The sequence below is a fragment of the Caretta caretta genome, chromosome 16 (genome assembly GCF_965140235.1).
Source record: "Caretta caretta isolate rCarCar2 chromosome 16, rCarCar1.hap1, whole genome shotgun sequence".
Classification (NCBI taxonomy): domain Eukaryota; kingdom Metazoa; phylum Chordata; order Testudines; family Cheloniidae; genus Caretta; species Caretta caretta.
This window is the reverse complement of record NC_134221.1, coordinates 24134876-24151462: the sequence shown is the minus strand read 5'-3', so window position 1 is coordinate 24151462 and position 16587 is coordinate 24134876. Positions and strand designations below refer to the sequence as shown.

At 43.4% G+C, this 16587-nt stretch overlaps 2 protein-coding genes across 8 annotated transcripts in view; both read right to left on the bottom strand.

Moving 5' to 3' along the window:
- The window catches only part of GOLGA1 (golgin A1), a 30653-nt gene extending 25222 nt beyond the window's left edge, over nucleotides 1–5431 (bottom strand). The window contains exons 1-4 of one of the 4 annotated variants that reach the window (XM_075120414.1): nucleotides 5259–5431; nucleotides 4397–4460; nucleotides 2918–3234; nucleotides 572–662 (exon numbers count right to left, since the gene is read on the bottom strand). In XM_075120414.1, the coding sequence (XP_074976515.1) occupies nucleotides 572–662; nucleotides 2918–3052 (226 nt within the window). In that variant the 5' untranslated portion in view covers nucleotides 3053–3234; nucleotides 4397–4460; nucleotides 5259–5431. Of the gene's footprint in view, nucleotides 1–571; nucleotides 663–2917; nucleotides 3235–4396; nucleotides 4901–5258 lie in introns of those variants that run through there. The other 3 variants (XM_048822566.2, XM_048822567.2, XM_075120415.1) reach the window with 3 other exon arrangements.
- A 1038-nt stretch (nucleotides 5432–6469) lies between these two features.
- The window catches only part of SCAI (suppressor of cancer cell invasion), a 111039-nt gene continuing 100921 nt past the window's right edge, over nucleotides 6470–16587 (bottom strand). For all 4 annotated transcript variants that reach the window (XM_075120411.1, XM_075120412.1, XM_075120413.1 and 1 more), the window contains one exon: nucleotides 6470–15038. In XM_075120411.1, the coding sequence (XP_074976512.1) occupies nucleotides 14889–15038 (150 nt within the window). In that variant the 3' untranslated portion in view covers nucleotides 6470–14888. The remainder of the gene's footprint in view (nucleotides 15039–16587) is intronic.

The following is a 16587-nucleotide window of genomic DNA, read 5'->3' as shown; positions in this document are numbered from 1 at the left end:
CGGGGACAGTCTCCAAGGGTCATTTCTGTCCAGTTTAAGCTGCATCAAGATCCAGGCCCCCGCCCCCATCCCCACTCTTCCCTTTTCGGGGAGGCAGGTCTTTTTAGACCATTAGTCTCTGCCCTGAAAGAGTTATGTCATCTTAAGTACTGTACAGTGCTGAACACCAGGGAGCCCGGACCCTAACTGGGGTCTCTGGATGCTACTGCAATAGTAAATACGAAATCAAACTGAGGACTGGAGGGTTCACATCCAAAAAAGTGTTCTGGTTGGAGCATGGGGACAGAGAAAACTATACTGAACATTTGGGAAGATCACACAGATGTGCCAAGAGAACAGCAGGAAGACAGGAAGTCATAAATCTTTATTTCTTATTTTAACATTCTGTATGAATTTTGTATTGATTGTATTGTACAGCTCTCAGATGCTGACCAACAGGCTTATTATAAATGGATTAAATACAAAGTTAGCTAGGCAAACAAAATTCCTTTTGTAAATAAAAAATATATAAGCACCAAGGAAAATATTTCCCAGCATTGTAAGTTATCGTTTACATACTCAGGAAACATACCAGATAGTTTGGCCTCCAGTTTTCTTATTTGTTCATTTCTTCTAAGTAGCTGGGATGAGAGATCTTCTCTGGAGCTGCTTCCATCAGAGGCCTTGGCAGGTTAGAGAGAGACAGGTCTGAACTACAGAAAGAACAATCCTGCCACACTCAAATTTTAATGACTGCAAACATTATAAGGACTAGAAATAATTAATGGTTTCCTTTTTCCCATAGAAAGGAGAACAGATTTACATATTCTACTGGCTAAGTCAGTGCATACGGCACTTGGGAAGAAGAAAGAGGGTTTAAATGTCAGCTCTGCAACATGGGCCTGTGACACAGAATACAATATTTTTGAAAACAAATAGTTGCTGAAAACAAGTAGCTCAAATTACTGGACTGACCATGTAATAGGATGACTGGAAAAGGTAAATTAAGCCACACAGGTTGGAAGGTTCCCAGCAGGGGAGAGGGTGAATAGGTAAGTAGCAGGAAAAGGGAAACTGTAAACCTTTCATCTGGGATAAACAGTTAGCAAACACTGATACAATGTTAATTTCTGACAATAATATTCATTTAATTAGTTTTTATTCTCTACAGTCCTCTTATTTTTTGCTTGGTATGGAAACAAAATTAAAAGCAATTAAGTGCCTACTGCTAAAGCATAGAATTCTTGAAAGATGAACAACAAATCCTGAACTGTTACACATATTTTATTGTATGCAACGTAGTTGTAGCTGGGTCATTCCCACAATATTAGAGAGACAAGATGGTTGAGGTAATAGCTTTTATTTATGGCTTATTACAACAATCTGTAACCCAATACCCCCTCTTTTTGTCCTATGACTGCAGAGATGTTAATGGTCCACTCTGCCTTGACTAGTCCCTTACAATATACGCTAACTACTTATGCTAAACAATCGGTTCCACCTTGCGTTTAGCTGTGATGCTCCAAGTACCTTTCCCAGGCCAGGTCTATACTACAGACCTATACAGGTATAACTACATCGCTCAGGGGTGTGAAAAATCTACACCCTTGAGTGACAGTTACACTGACCTAACCCTCTGTGTAGACAGCACTATATCGATAGGCGAGCTTCTCCCGTTGATATAGCTACAGCCTCTCAAGGAGATGGATTAACTACGCCGATGGGATTAACTCTCCCATCAGCACAGGAACATCTTCACTTAAGTGCTGGGGCAGCTGTGCCGATGCAGTGTTTTAAGTGTAGACCTGCCCCAGACCAGAAGAAGAGCTGTGGATGGCTAGAAAACTCATCTCCCTCACCAGCAGAAGTTGGTCCAATAAGAGACATTACTTCACCCACCTTTTCTCACATACATTTTAATGTCTCCCTCCACCATAGTTCTTTCTGTTCTCTACACCAGCAATGCAACAGCCACAATGTTTCTCAATCCTGTATCAATTGCTATGTGAAAATGATCTGAGTGCGGGGGGGGGGGGGGGGGGGGGGAATGAAAAACGGAGTGTAGTAACCACAGTATTTTTCCATTGACTATTTGAGATCAAGATTTCCTGCCTAGCTCAGCAACCCATGTCTACGTGGTTGAGATTCAGAAATATTTTACAGCATCCCTCCTTGGAAAAATCTCTCTATTTTACAGATGATGGAATGAAGATACAGGGGAACCTGCTGCTCTACAGCAACACAGCATACAGTAACTGCAGGTTCTGAAAGTGATGCTGCTGTACAATCTAATCCAGGGTTTGGCTGACATAAAATCTTCCAAAAGGCATGACTTTCAGCCAAAGCACTAACAGGTTTTATTTAATTTATACACACCTAAAATTATTAATATATAATCTATGTATACTATAGTTTCAAATGAAAAATTGTTTATCTAGACATTCCAGTAACAACCTACAAGTTTTTCCAATGCTACACAAACAACATAAGCATCCTATGTAGGTATGTAAACAATATGCCTGACCAGTAACTGCACCAGAACCCTAAGGGGTTAACAGAGAATCAGAACACTACAATCTAAGACTTGGATTGCTTTCTTGTAATCTTCAGCATTACATTTACATACAGTATCTTGTGTTTTGCTGTAACATTGTTTGTTATTTTATACCTTAATTTGCCATGTTCTGCACTTAGAATAATTATGTAATTTATATTCTTAACATGAAAAAAATAATTATGTTTAATATTTATTCTCATCCACTAACACTTGACTATGCTTACTTCAATTTCCAAAAACTATTCTGATTAGAGATACATTAGCACATCACACATCTCTCTCTGCCATGCACTTGGTTTTTCAGTCAGTCAAGATTCTTGCGAGGCTTTTTGTAACCTTGTGTTAAAAATGCTGTAGTAAAATACAAAGTACAATACTTACAAAGTCATCTCCAGAATCTGCTCCCACAGATGTGATTGACTCTTTGCTGACTGATCTGGGAATTCTGGCAGCCCCTCCTGGCCGAGGAGCAATTGCTGCTTCCTCTGCTATCTTTTTCTTCAGTTTTGCAAACATTTTACTGCAGCTGCCGTTCTATGGCACCTAAAGAGCCCAGTATTTTGAGACAACTGTCGCCAAATTACACAGTTGATAAGTTTGATGCTCTATTTAAAGTTCCAAAAGTCAAGATTTAATTTTAACTCAGCCAGTTTTACTCCTGTTCCAGTTTCTTCAAAGGGCTCATGGCCTAACAGTGCCTGTGAATCAAAGAGAGATCAAGTTTCAACACCAAACCAGACAATAGACTGAAACCAATACAGCATTAAGACATTTTTATTACCCTTATTATAAAAGGTTCATATCTGTCAGACTGCACAATTAAATTTTTTTTAAAAAATTACCTACTGAATTGAGCGGAAACGCTCAAATTTGTTATCATTAATTGTCAAAAGTGGATTTGGAATTATCACTGGTGACAAGTTATGCAGATTTCTTCCCAGAAAGATATTTAATTTACTTTGTTTACACAATTTTCCTTAGCAAAGCTGTGGATAAGAGGCAAGAAGTTTGGTGAGGGGAATTTTCTGTCAACTCCCCAGATTGCATTTCCTCATTTTGATGGAAACAAAGAAATTCTTTAATTTTGCTGTTCAAATTTAATATTTTCTGTAAGTATTATTGCAAACACTGTACATTTTATTAACTTGAGACTGTTATGCTCTGGTTCAAAGCGTTACTGCACAGTTCCATGTTTATAATCTCAATAATCCCAGCCAAATATTGTTTAGATTTTGTAATGGCTAATGCTGTGAACAAAACATGTGATGTTCTTTCTGGGTCATTCACACTGGTAATTTCTCAATGTTTTCTCATAACTGTTTTGGCTCTCTAGAGCTCACAGGAATAAAAATTCATTTGCAGTTATTAACTACACTAATCAAGGATCCTAGTAGGAGCATATTGACATGACAATGACAGACACACATCTCACAGTAAATTTCTCTCTTGCTTCCCACTTCTGGTGTTTTGAGTTCTTACTATACCCTTTGATGCAGGGAATTATTACTGAGTTCTGCTAAACTCTAAATTTGGTGGCTCAGTTTAGAGGACCTAGCAATTGGAAATAAATCTTTCCCCATTTCTTCCCCTAAGTTTTAAGCAATTCTACAGAAATTTGACAATATATTCAACAATTCTGCTTTGCAACAATTCTGCAATGTCAACTTTCTCACATATTCTTCTGCTAATTCATCTGTTTGTCTTGTGTTTTGAGGAAAGTCCTAGAAGAGCAGCACCTACTGTCATCATTCAAGTGTCAAGTAGAAATACTGAATATTTATCACACTCCTCCACCCACCAAACCCTTGTTTAACAATCCGCTGACGTGCAACCTCAAACAAGTCTTTGTTCTCAACTCACCTGGAGGTCCCTCCTCTATGCTCTTACAACCCCTTCTAGTGTTGAAAGTAGCAGCGTAATCCCACTGTGAAATTAGCATTCCAAGTAGTGACATGAATACAATTAGTTACTCAGAACTCTCCTGCTTATTTTGTATTAATTACTTCACTTCCAAACAGAGTTAACATCACTTATTCCAGCATAAGGAGTCCACAGAGGGACAGTTATTCCAAAATGTCCTCCCTGTAGACAATGCCAAAGAGACCCGGAAAGAGCTTTGGGCTCCTGTAGTTTCTGAAGTTCCACACAGTGCATGGGGACCATCTGGACTGTGCACCTCACACCGGGTCATGAGAGAAGGTGGAAGGAGAGCGAAGCAGAGCCGAACGGCTCCCTCGTAGGCCAAAAGAGGCTCCCCCAGGCAATGCGCTGCAAAGCCCTCCAGCTGACAATCTGGAAGTCAGAGACGTTTCCGGGGTGCTCCAAGAACGCCTTGTCCCCTCACCGGGCCTGGGCTCCACCCCCCAACACGCACCCCCCGCCCCACCGGGGCTGGGCCCCACCTCACCGGGTTCCACCCCTGCCCCAAACACCCCCGCCCCCGGGCCTGGGCTCCACGGTATTATTGCTTCCTCAGCAACGTGGCCCATGGACACGGCGGCCGCGACTTCCCCTTCCAGCTCCTGCCAGCGGCGCCCCACGAGCCCGGCTCCGGAGCGGTCCCAGCCCCGGCCCGCGAGCCGCCTCCTCCTCGGCAGCCCCTCAGCAGCCGCGGCCGCGCTCCCCGGCCCGCCCGGCCCCTCAGCAGCCGCGGCGCGCCCCGCTCAGAGCGGGCCGGGGCCCCCAGCCCCTCCCGCACAGGGCGCCTCAACGTCTCACTCACCGCGCGGCCCCGCGGCCCATCCCCCATCGCCCCCCACCGGCGACACCGCGGCAGCTGCTTCCGGAGCCGAAGGGGACGCTCCCAACACCGGGAAGGAGCTGTCAAGGCGCCAACCCGGAAACATAACTCAGCAGCCGGAAGTGACGAGAGAAAGCGACGCGGGGAGAGGGAGTCCGGCACCAGGCGCATGCGCACCGCGGGGAGTGGCGGGCGCGCGGGCCGTTCCTCGCCGCCCGGGCTCGAGCCCTCCCCGCAGCCTCGTTCCCGGCTGGGCAGCCGTTAACCCCGGCCCGCGCGCCGGCCGCCAGGGGCGGGACCGACCCGCACGGAGCTGGCGGCGGCTAGACCGTGACGTCTGCGGTTCCGTGTCCCGGCCTAGCTCGGGGGAGCGCCCGCTGCAGGCCGCGCCGACCCCGGGGGCCGCCGGCAACCGGGGCCCTGCCGCCCCATCGCGCCCCTGGAGGAGGAGGAGGAGGAGGAGGAGGAGGCGGCAGGCCCCGGGCGGGGGGGGGGGGGGGAGGCGGCAGGCCCGGGGGGGGGGGGGGAGGCGGCAGGCCCGGCGGGGGGGGGGGGGGGAGGGAGGCGGCAGGCCGCAGCCCCGGAGGCCAGGCCAGGCCAGGCCGCGGCTGGAGGATTAGACGCCGCTGCTCGCCTGCCTCCAGCCTGGCCTCTGCCGCCCGTCCCCGAGCACGGTCCCTTCTCCCCCCACCTCTCTCGGCCTGGCCGCCCGCTTCTCCAGGCTGCCCGCCAGGGAACGACCCGGCCCAGGGCTGGTGCGCGGCAGCCCGCCCGAGAGGCTCGGGGCCAGGCGGCACGGGAGCGAGGAAAGTGCCGTTCGGCCCTCGAGGCTTGGAGCGGAGCATGCTCAGTGCAAAGGGAAGCCGGGGAGAACGGAGCAGCCGAACTAACAAACGCCGAGCGTGCCTCTGGTCCTAGCAATTTTGAGAGACTCACCTCAGCCCAAATTTGCTTCCTCTATAACTCCAGGAGCAGCCACTAAATTTCCAGTTCCCGCTCCCAAGAACAAAGGTGCAGAAGTTTTTCCTCAAGACAGAGGGATTTTTTTTAATAGGGGTAAAACATTTTTCCTTTCTCTTGCCAAAAATGCCATGGAACCTTTAAATGACCATAAAGGGTTTCACTTGACACCACAACGTCAATGAGCATAAGCTCACCAAGAGCTGATACATATGTACACAAGGAAAACCAGACATGTTTAAGCAAATATGTTTATTTTATATTAGTCATACACAATTTGAGTGGATTTCAGATACAAAAATTCATGTACAATAGTTCACAACTGATGAATGTAGTCACATTGAGAGAACATTTACCAATGTGAAAATGTCATCAACACGCTAACAGCAAAAAACCCACACTTTTCATATGGTCATTCAATGCAACAAACATTGTTACAGTATTTCGTTCCCTTGGTGCTGTATCAGCTCTGTGCAGAATCACAGTGTTAAATTGGAAAGTCGGTTTAGTGGAATAAGTCTTCCCAGCAGCAGCAAGCAAAAGGACAGCACATACACACACTACGCTTTTGAGGAACAAGTCGCCACTGGCTATTAGGCAGTCCTAAACCCACTATTGCCATCTTGCTGGGGTATTTGCCATTGAAACCCACAATCTCTCTCACAGTTTTGCACAAACTACTGCATGAAGTATCATCAATATCAACAGACTAAAGCTGGGAAGAGATTTATCAGATGGGATGAAACAAATGAGAAAACTTCCATGGTTGAGATATTATGGTGTAAGCAATTCAGATGCATTAAACAGACAACAGCTTATAAGTATTGCACAAAACAGACATCAGGTTTCGACATCAACCATGTAAACCGTTGTTTATGTGTATTATCATCTTGGTAGCACTTTGCAGAAAAATGTCCTTTCTAACATTGTGAAACCAAAATGACCTCAGATTCCCTCAGCACCAGAAAGGTTTCTCACTGCACTGGTCAGACCAGGACTATTTTCTCTTTAGTATTTTCTTTTTTTAAACCTCAAGTCATAACAGACTGATAAACTGGCAACAAGACACATGGTTATGTAACAAAGGGAAACAGAGGCTTTGTGAACCATTACAGAGGTTTGTCACCCAACAGCATCATCACATGCACTACAGACTAGCTGCACTTGGAACAGGATACGTACATGTAAAACTCTTGTGCTTCCATCTCTTCAGAAGAGAGCGCCTATTAGAAATACAACGGTATATTCCCTACAAATGGCATCACAGTTCAACAACATTTTAGTTACATACAAGCATTGGCCACAGTTTATTAAAATTCCTTTCATACCACTAAGGCCGCAAGTTATGACCTCCAAACAATACATGTTAAAAAACAAGCATGTTACTTTCTAATAACAATACAAAGCTATAAAAAAGTTACATAAATCATTTGTCTCCATGGGAAAAAAAATGTCAGATACTAAGTGCAGACATGCTTGTTCCACACATGGCTGATTTCAGCGTTCCTTAGGATTGTAATATATAGAGTAAATGTATACTCACTTGAATTACAGTAGGGATTCCATCTGGCTAAGATGGCATTATTGAGTCCAAATATATCATGATTTACATATTCATATCCCTTCTTGACATAAAACGCTGCTGTTGCTGTCTGATTAAAAGCTCGGCTTGAATCTTGTAAACTAGAGTGGATCATCCCATTTAAGTTGGGTGGTTTAGGCATTTTAGTTGCATGCAGTTTCCATTCATGGACATTTCAATATGCCTTCCACCTGGATTATCCAAACATCTCCTTATGACTCTCTATTCTCTTAAAGTTGTCTAGTCACCACAAATATGAGAGACTAAGGTTTGTGTATAGCTAAACCAAGAGAAAAATCTGGAGCGCCACTGGTTCATCAAAGGCCAGCTGGCAGAAGCAAAAGCATGCAAGAAATCTGCTTGCAAAATGGCACTGAAAGAGGCTTAGAACTGATAATGGAAGCAATAAACAGGCCTTGGTGTTATTTAATTCTAATTACTAATAAGAATTAAGGTGGAAACTGAATTTTTTTTAAATGAAGTAACTTCAATTCTCACTTTAATCTTAGAAGCTCTAACTTCTTCCTGAAATGTCCAGTGGTCATATATATGTCATAATATCTAATATATATATGTCATAATATATTCTTTTCCTCCCAAAGACAATAGACTATTTTCTGGAATTACATTGCTTTGGTGAGTTACAGATACCTTGCAAGAAAAGTCCATTTGCTCCAAAAATTTTCTCTTTATATACTTTTAAGTAAAATAGGTTTTGTTTTGTTTTTTTACCAAAATAGGATATACAGGCACCTGGCTGTAAAATAATTTTGAACCAATTCAATATAAAATTATTTTTAACAATAAATATTCTGATTCCCAGACAAGGCAAAAAGCTCCCATTTTGTGCATGGATGGGCTGCCTGAGGTGGAGTTCATCTTTCTGAATTTCCATCCCCATTTTCCTTGTACTATTTGCTGATCCTAGGGGAGGGGCAGGAGAAGGTAGTGGCACCTTGTGCTTTTTTAGAAGTACATGCTCCAGCAAATCAGCTGAGCGCTGCTACTGAGAAGTGGTAGTAACAGAGTCCTGGGGGTTCCTTCTTGTAAGCAAATATTAGGGAACACAGTCTGAAGAGAAAATGCAAAACAGAATTTCTGCAGCTTCAGCTTGCATGGCAGGCTTTGCTAGCCCTGCAGGAATACGTGCAGAGGAATGACCTCTGAATAAGATCTGAAAACTGCTTCAGTATCTGAACTGAACAAGTAAGCAGTATTTGAAGTCTGTGGCTCAAGTCTCAAAAGCAGGAGGTGAAGTTGGGATCTAAGAGCAATGCACCTACAGGAAGACAGCTGATTGGCAGAAAGACTGAGAAGGAATGGAAATTGATTCCTTCAATCTTCTGAAAGACCACTCTAATTCAGAAATCCTCAACTCTCTTCATCTGGGCGGGGGGGAGTTACAAAACAACAAGGCAGGGTCTTTTTAAGATGAAGGGTCTGAAGAGCAATGGCAATACAGAGGCCCCATTATGACGATCCTCCAAGCCTCCACACAGCATCCTCAAACACAGACCCAGATTGTACCACAGTCCAGTTGCACTAAGTTTGATGGCATGGTCTGTACTAGACTTTTCCCATAAGATTACCATGGTTCTTATTGGTGCAGCTCTACCAGTTGTAGCATTGGAGAGAGCCCTGGTATGGATCAATTGTAATGTTTTAACTGCTATGTTGCCTAGTCCTGCCAACTCTATATTAAGGCTTCTAGTATACCACTGCTACCACTACTGAGTTTTAATGGTGAGAAAGTCTAGGGTAGACAAAGCCTATTTAAGAAAAGTATTAAGACAGAAGGGCTATTCAGAGAGGTCACAGGTTTTTAACTTCCAGGAAGGAGTTTGGTTCAAAGGTTTATGTACAAGTCTGGATATGGTTCTGATGCTAATCAAAGGATAAAGGAATCAAGCCTTTTCCATGAAGCCTTTTCCACTCTCCAATATCTGCAACATTGTATGGAATTTGGGCTTCTATGTATGCGCCCTCACAATACAAAGAGCAGCCATAGATTCACACACAGGTATTAGCATCTCCTCCCATCCTCACAGGGTCAGTTTTTACAGAGCTGCTAAAATTTTAAGATCTCCAAAGATTAACAAGGGCCCCTGCTGAAGCCTGAATTCCCATTCCTATATGCTCCATTTGACTCTTAGGAGAGAAATATCCTCATTTTCTCTCCCTCAAAAGGTTTCCTAGTAGCCATTACTTCAGCACTATTTGCCAAACATTATTTTAAATCCATCAGGACAAAACCTGAGACTTCTCCAGAATTCATTCCAGAGTCCAACTCAATTTTTCACAGGTGTTCATGCACCTTCATTTCTGTCAGAGTCTAATCCACAAGCAGCAAAGTGGTGGCACCTTTTTATACTTGGAGGGGTTAGAAATTACTGAATTCATAAGAAGCTTCACAGCCCTGTTTGTTGCTGTTAAGCTGAGACACCTAGAAAAAAAAAGGCAACAACAGTAACCTTGGCCAGATAGCAGAGGAATACAAGGCAAGAGGGTTGCCACCAATGGAGGTAAATTACACCATACCCACTATGTTATCATAGGCAGAACGTAGGAGCTGTGACAGAAGAAATCTGCAAAGCAGGCACTTAGTCAAGTTTGCATATTTTCCTCTAAACATTATAGGCTCAGCTTGCTGTCTTCATAGGACCTTTCCTGCACTTGGAAGGCAAGTTCTCTCCACTGTTGTAAGCAAGTGAAACACCTGTGTGTGTTTGTTTTTTTAAAAAAGGTCTGACAAGAGTGGGTCCATTACTTCTCCCATGCCTCTCTCATAACTGTGATCCTCCCAGATCAATCTTTCTTTCACTACTATTCACTTCCTAGCCGTGAGGATTTCTGAACGTGAAATGAACAGGAGAACATTTTTCTGTTATGTACAAGCGTGCTGTATGTACACAGAGGTATCCACAACGATATCCACGTGCCTATGCATACAGTAGGTATACACATGTTGAGGACAACTCAGACTTTAAGGTCAAACTACATGGACATGATGGTACCTTCTGATCTCCTGCACATAACACACCACAGAACTTCACCCACCCACCTACTCCTGGAATAGACCGCTTAGTCCCTGGCTGAGTTACTGAAGTCCAAGTAACAGAGAATCCACCATTTACAATGGATGAGTTAAAGTAAGTTTGAATGGGACAAACTGTTGGAACAAGATAAATGAAGTTCACTCTTTGAAAATCCCTGTTGTCAAGTTTGATTAATAGCAAGAATTCTGAACAAGACCAACCAGATATGATAGAATAGCAAAGAAGAGAATAAGAGACTCCTTTAAAAAGTGCATCTCTGACTTTTTAGATTCAGGCCGAGTAGATGACATGTTTCGATTTTGACTTAAAGTTCTCATTCTTTTCAGATTCTAAACCAGCCTCTTCTACCAGTCCTCTCTTCATGTGCCTGTCTGACTGGACCTACAGCAAACTCCAGCTAATGGGGAGGGAGGACCAAATACATCACTTGGTCCTGTAGACATAGAAGTCACACAGATGCACCATAAGCAGAGAGACTCTTCTTCATCCAGGCTGAGCAGAAGAAAAGCATCAGGGCTTCCCCATCAGCTCACAAACCACATTCCACAAGGGTTCACCAGGACACAAAGAGGGCATGCTAATGGAATCTTTTCTTCCAAGCTCACATACACATGCTATTCCCAGCTGCAGGGAAGTGAAATGGAACCACAACAGTCAAAGCTAAACATGGGATTTCATTACAGTCACAGTGCAGTGACTTGGGACTGAGCTTCTAGCTTATTTAATGTTGAAGTGCAGGAGGGGGAAGGTAACACAGATGCTGTGTTCCCTCCCTTTGTGCTGCGACTACAAAGATTTCCATATTCCTACATGGCTTCCCCTACACATCTGCATACAAAGGATGCTCCATGAAAGTTATGACAAAAGAAAAACTAAACATTAATGCAAACACTCCATTGTGTGATTGGGACTTCATGCCCATGGGAAAGGGCAAATCAGCCTCAAGCTTCACGTTTCCTGGATTCTGTTGGTTCACGTCACAAAATTACTATAATTTCAGTGTGAATTGGAATATTTACATTTGTAAAAGAAACCCCCCTGCTCACTGGATGAGGCCTGCTGCACCTAGTTTTAGCCCCAAATTATTTTATTTACCAAACATAAGCCCCTGAAAATAGAGGATTACAATGTAATGCAATCACAAACTTAACTACAGCATCTTGAATAATGCTTCTAAAACACCCTCATAGAATGCAATCCAATTGGCGTACGTGTGTATATATAATATTTATATATACATTTATTATCTCAAGACCTTCCTATATACAAATATCTATACATATTTACAAGCACACCCAACAGGTAGGTGGGTGTGTACTGTACATAAACACACAAACACTGAGTATATACATATTTATTTTAAAATAAACTCAATCTCAAAGAAGGGTGACGGAAGAACCACAGCTCCACAGAAAAGAACTGCATCATCAACTAGAGGTCTGCTAAAAGAAATTCTTCTCATAATGTTCCATTGATTTGTAGTGCCCATGGGAGTGAAGGACTTGGCTACAGCCCAGCCCAGTGCCAGCAAGTGCTATGGAAGCTTCATGCCTGCCACCTACTCTGTAACACCCACTGCTGTTCTGACTGGACTCCCCTACAGCAGTGCTGATGGGCACCAATCCTGACCTGTAGCACCCTCAGCCCCTGGCTATTCCAAACAAGAAGATGGTCACATCACTGTGTGATTCTGTGAAGAGGCCCACTGAAGTAGGCTCCAAGGTAAGGAAGCTACCAAAAACTCATTTTAAAAATTGAAACATTGGACTAGACCTCAAAATTAAAGGGCTACTCAGACTCCTCCCCATTTTCCAGCATTGGAACAATGAACGCAGAACAAAACCGCTTTCATGTAACAGCTTAAAACATTCCCACTGTGGTACCATATACTACATTCTGTAAGGACACAACAGAGTCCAGCATGGTGTCCTTGCTCCATTACAGGTTTCGGCATTACAGTACAGGGAGCACTCCACGGGACTTCACTTCACACAGCAATACAGCCATGCAGAACAAAAAGCCAAAAGGCAGCCTTTTCAGCACCATACACCTTATATTCACACAGAAACAAGATGACCACAGTTTGCTTTGCTATCATTATTTCTAGACCTGTCATTTCAGGCCATTTGACAATCTGTTGTACAATTTCAGATACAAAAATTACAATCCATATCTCCATAGACTTGCCTTTCACTGGATTTAAAGTAAACACCTTCTTGGTAGAATGAGTATTTTCAGTTAAAAGCCCACTATTCATTTTACAGATCTTTAAAAACCAAACACTGGAGCCTACAAAAATCAGTTGTGCTTCAGTCTTGGCTTTGGGACAAGCTGGCTTTTACACGGCCAGCAACTGAAGTGGAGCCAGTCTCAAAGCTGAGTGTCTACAGGCTATTAGATTGGGTGTTTAGAACGTTTGCTTCATAGAAGCCAAAATCCTTCTACTGTTCCAGTGCTTCCCTCCTCCATGCCTCCTTTCTGTAAAGGGGTGCAAGAGCTCCTGGAGCCTGTTCTGAAGCTAGGAGGGCATTGCTTTGGTAGCTTTACCCTCCTACTTCTCCAGCAAACACCTTCTCTACCTTAGCTTTGAATTTCGTACAAATCATTATGTTCCTTGATGCAGACTTTATAGAGCCCTGCTGGATATTGTCTAGGTCTGGGTGGAATAACTGTGCAATTAAAGGGGCACAGCAGAAGCAGTGATACCTATAAACCAATCCCCACTAGCTGTGTTTTGGGGTTTATTGGTGACTATGTGCCTCACACACCTTCCCTCTGCTCAGCCTCCCAGTGGCTCATTTGAAAAATGCTGTCAGAGCAGGACTTGGAGCAGACATGTAGGGAGTGGGGTGGAGTGATGGGCCCTCACCATACTCATGAAGGGCTACAGTGCTCTGTGGCAGCACTTATTAACCATTATAACATAAGAAAAAAGCACTTCTAGGGTCACAAGGATCCCATGAAAGATCATCCCATTGTTAAAGCAGGCAACAGCACACCAACCCCAAGAGGCTTCCTGCCAGGTGTTTCTCTGTTGGGAAGGGCTGGAACTCAGTACTACTATGGGAGACTGGTTTGATTTCCAGGCAGAGACTCACCAAGGGCTGAGAATACTGCAGAAGCCACTCACTTCATTCACTCTACGAGGTAAGAAGGGAGACACCCTCCACCCCCTGCCCCGGTGATTAAGAAGCTCTACTGACTGACTCAAGAGGAGTTATGGACCAGCATCCTCAGCCAAAAGGGTGGTGGCTCTGACAAGACATGGAGGTGTGACAGACCTTGCTATACTGAGGAAATGGGGCCAAGTTTGTTAATTTTGTAATATATGCCACCAGCCTGCTATCTACACCCAAGCAGGCAGGAGGGGACTTGTGTTCTTGGCCAGAAGTGCTGCTCAGTAGAAGATTTAAATTACTAATTTACATGGAACACTAGATGTCAGGAGATCCCTCTGCAGCATCACTCCAAACCCACTGCTCCAACTGCCATTTGTTCTAGCAGAACTTTGTCTAATTACTCACCTAAGATTGAAAAAAATATATTTGTTATGAAGGGCTGTTTCTTTTATTGCTCTTGCTGGTTTGCATTATGTGTTTCCAGCTTTATCATTTCAAATCCAAACTCTTTGGGGATAAAATATTGGTTTTCTATTGGGTTTTTGCTTCCAATTTTTTAAAACTGTATAAAAATAAAGGATTTCCATAAAGTGGGCTAAAATTGACCAATAATATTTTTATGCTTAGGATCTAGATATGGTTGCTTTCAACCACCAAAACAAAAATAAAACTCCAGGGATTCCTTAGTTTAACATTTAAAAGATGTGAAAAGATTAGTTTATAAAATTGACCCCATACAGAATGGGGCAGCTGGGCTAATTTAAAAAAAAAGAAAAAAAATCCCAAATTTTAAAATAAAATCAAGTAACTCCTTTTGTGGATTTTCACATTAGAAAACTGCACCATTCAAAGTCTGTGGCTAGGCAAATCCTGTTGCAGTAAGGAAGTGTTTCTTTTAATAGTCATCAATGGTGTTTTCCAGGAACACATTTCTAACATCCAGGATGGAAGCCAGCTCCAGAATGTGTTTTTGGAGGTGAGGGTTCTCCACGGTTTCATCTCGTGGCAGTTGGGGATAAGATTCAGGGTAATTTCGAGTTTCCTGCTAGATGAAGAGAAAAAGAGTACAATTATTTTTATATTCTAACAGTACAGAACAAAAAGTATAAAAAGACAATTCATTAAAAAACACACGCTGATCTGTTTGACAGGCCACAAAAGTGGCCAGATCTTGGCAGAAATGATGAAGTTGATCTTCACAGCCATCTGCCTTGACACACAGGGAGTGGCCTCGTTTTCAAATTATGGCAACCTACAGGTGACTGTGGCAGTAGCAAAGCCTCATTAACCCAAGATGGCCAGGTGTGTTTAAGTGAACACATGATTAAAATAGAACAGGCCAAAGAAGGAGATTTTATACATGTGCTGAATACACTGCTAATAATATTTTTCTGCAATGCTCAAGCAGCAAGCAGGTAAGTGAGATCTGTGCGCCAACATCCACAGTATACTTCACAGTGGACATGTATAATCGCGTAATCGTAGAGGCAACACTTCATTCCTGGCAACAGAGGAACCATCTTTCTGCCCACTGTAATGATCTGCAGGCTTCAAGGTCACAGAAGCGCAGAAGTGTAGGGCTAAAAGGGACTGCAAGAGGCCGAGTCCAGCTTCCTGCAGTGAGACAGGACCCAGTAAATCTAGATCATCCCTGGCGGGTGTCTGTCCAGCCTTTTCTTAAAAGCCTCCAGCACTGGAGATTCCACAGACTCCCCTAGAAGCCTACTCCAAAACTAAGCTACCCTTAGAGTTAGGAAGTTTTTCCTAATATCTAACCTAAATCTCCCATTACTTCTTGTCCTCCTTCAGTGCACATGGAGAACAACTAATCACATTCCTCTTTATAACAGCCCTTAACATATCTGAAGACTTATCAGCTTCCTCCCTGCGGCTTTTCTCAAGGCTATACGTGCCCAGTTTTTTTTAAACCTGTCCTCAGGGGGTCAGGTTTTCCAAACTGTTATCATTTTTGTTGCTCTCCTCTGGACCCTCTCCAGTTTGTCGATATCTTTCCTGAAGTGTGGCACCCTCGCACTCCTCAAAAACTCCCACCCACCCACCCCACTTTGGAAATCATGAATTCTGTGATGCTTTCCAATTTGAAAGCCCACCCACCACTCTTGTTTATAAATTTTCCAGGCTGTGTGCCAAGAGGTCTTCTGACTATATTTTTTGACATAGCACTCTTAGTATACACAGCTGTGTACAATTACAGTGCTATATAAATGAATATGTACGTGAACAGGCTCCATACTAGAATGTGTATTTCAGAAATGGAGGGATGTGTCCAAACTCAGATAAATTGTTTCATGCTCTACATGGAAACAGAAGACAGATGCACTATATTGTTAAAACTTGTTTTGATCATTTGTATACAAAGGCCTTTCCACCTGTAAGGATAGCTAACATTACCCGTTACATGCTTCACACATACATTAATGAATACTCATTTAAGCATGTGAGGAGTCCTTATGAGCAGTATTAATGAAGCCCACGAGCAGAAGAGCCACAGAAGTTAGATAGAAAATCCCTTTAACCCCCAACCAAGGCAATTTTGCATGAAAACAGAATTTGTCTGGTGACTCTTTCTCAGA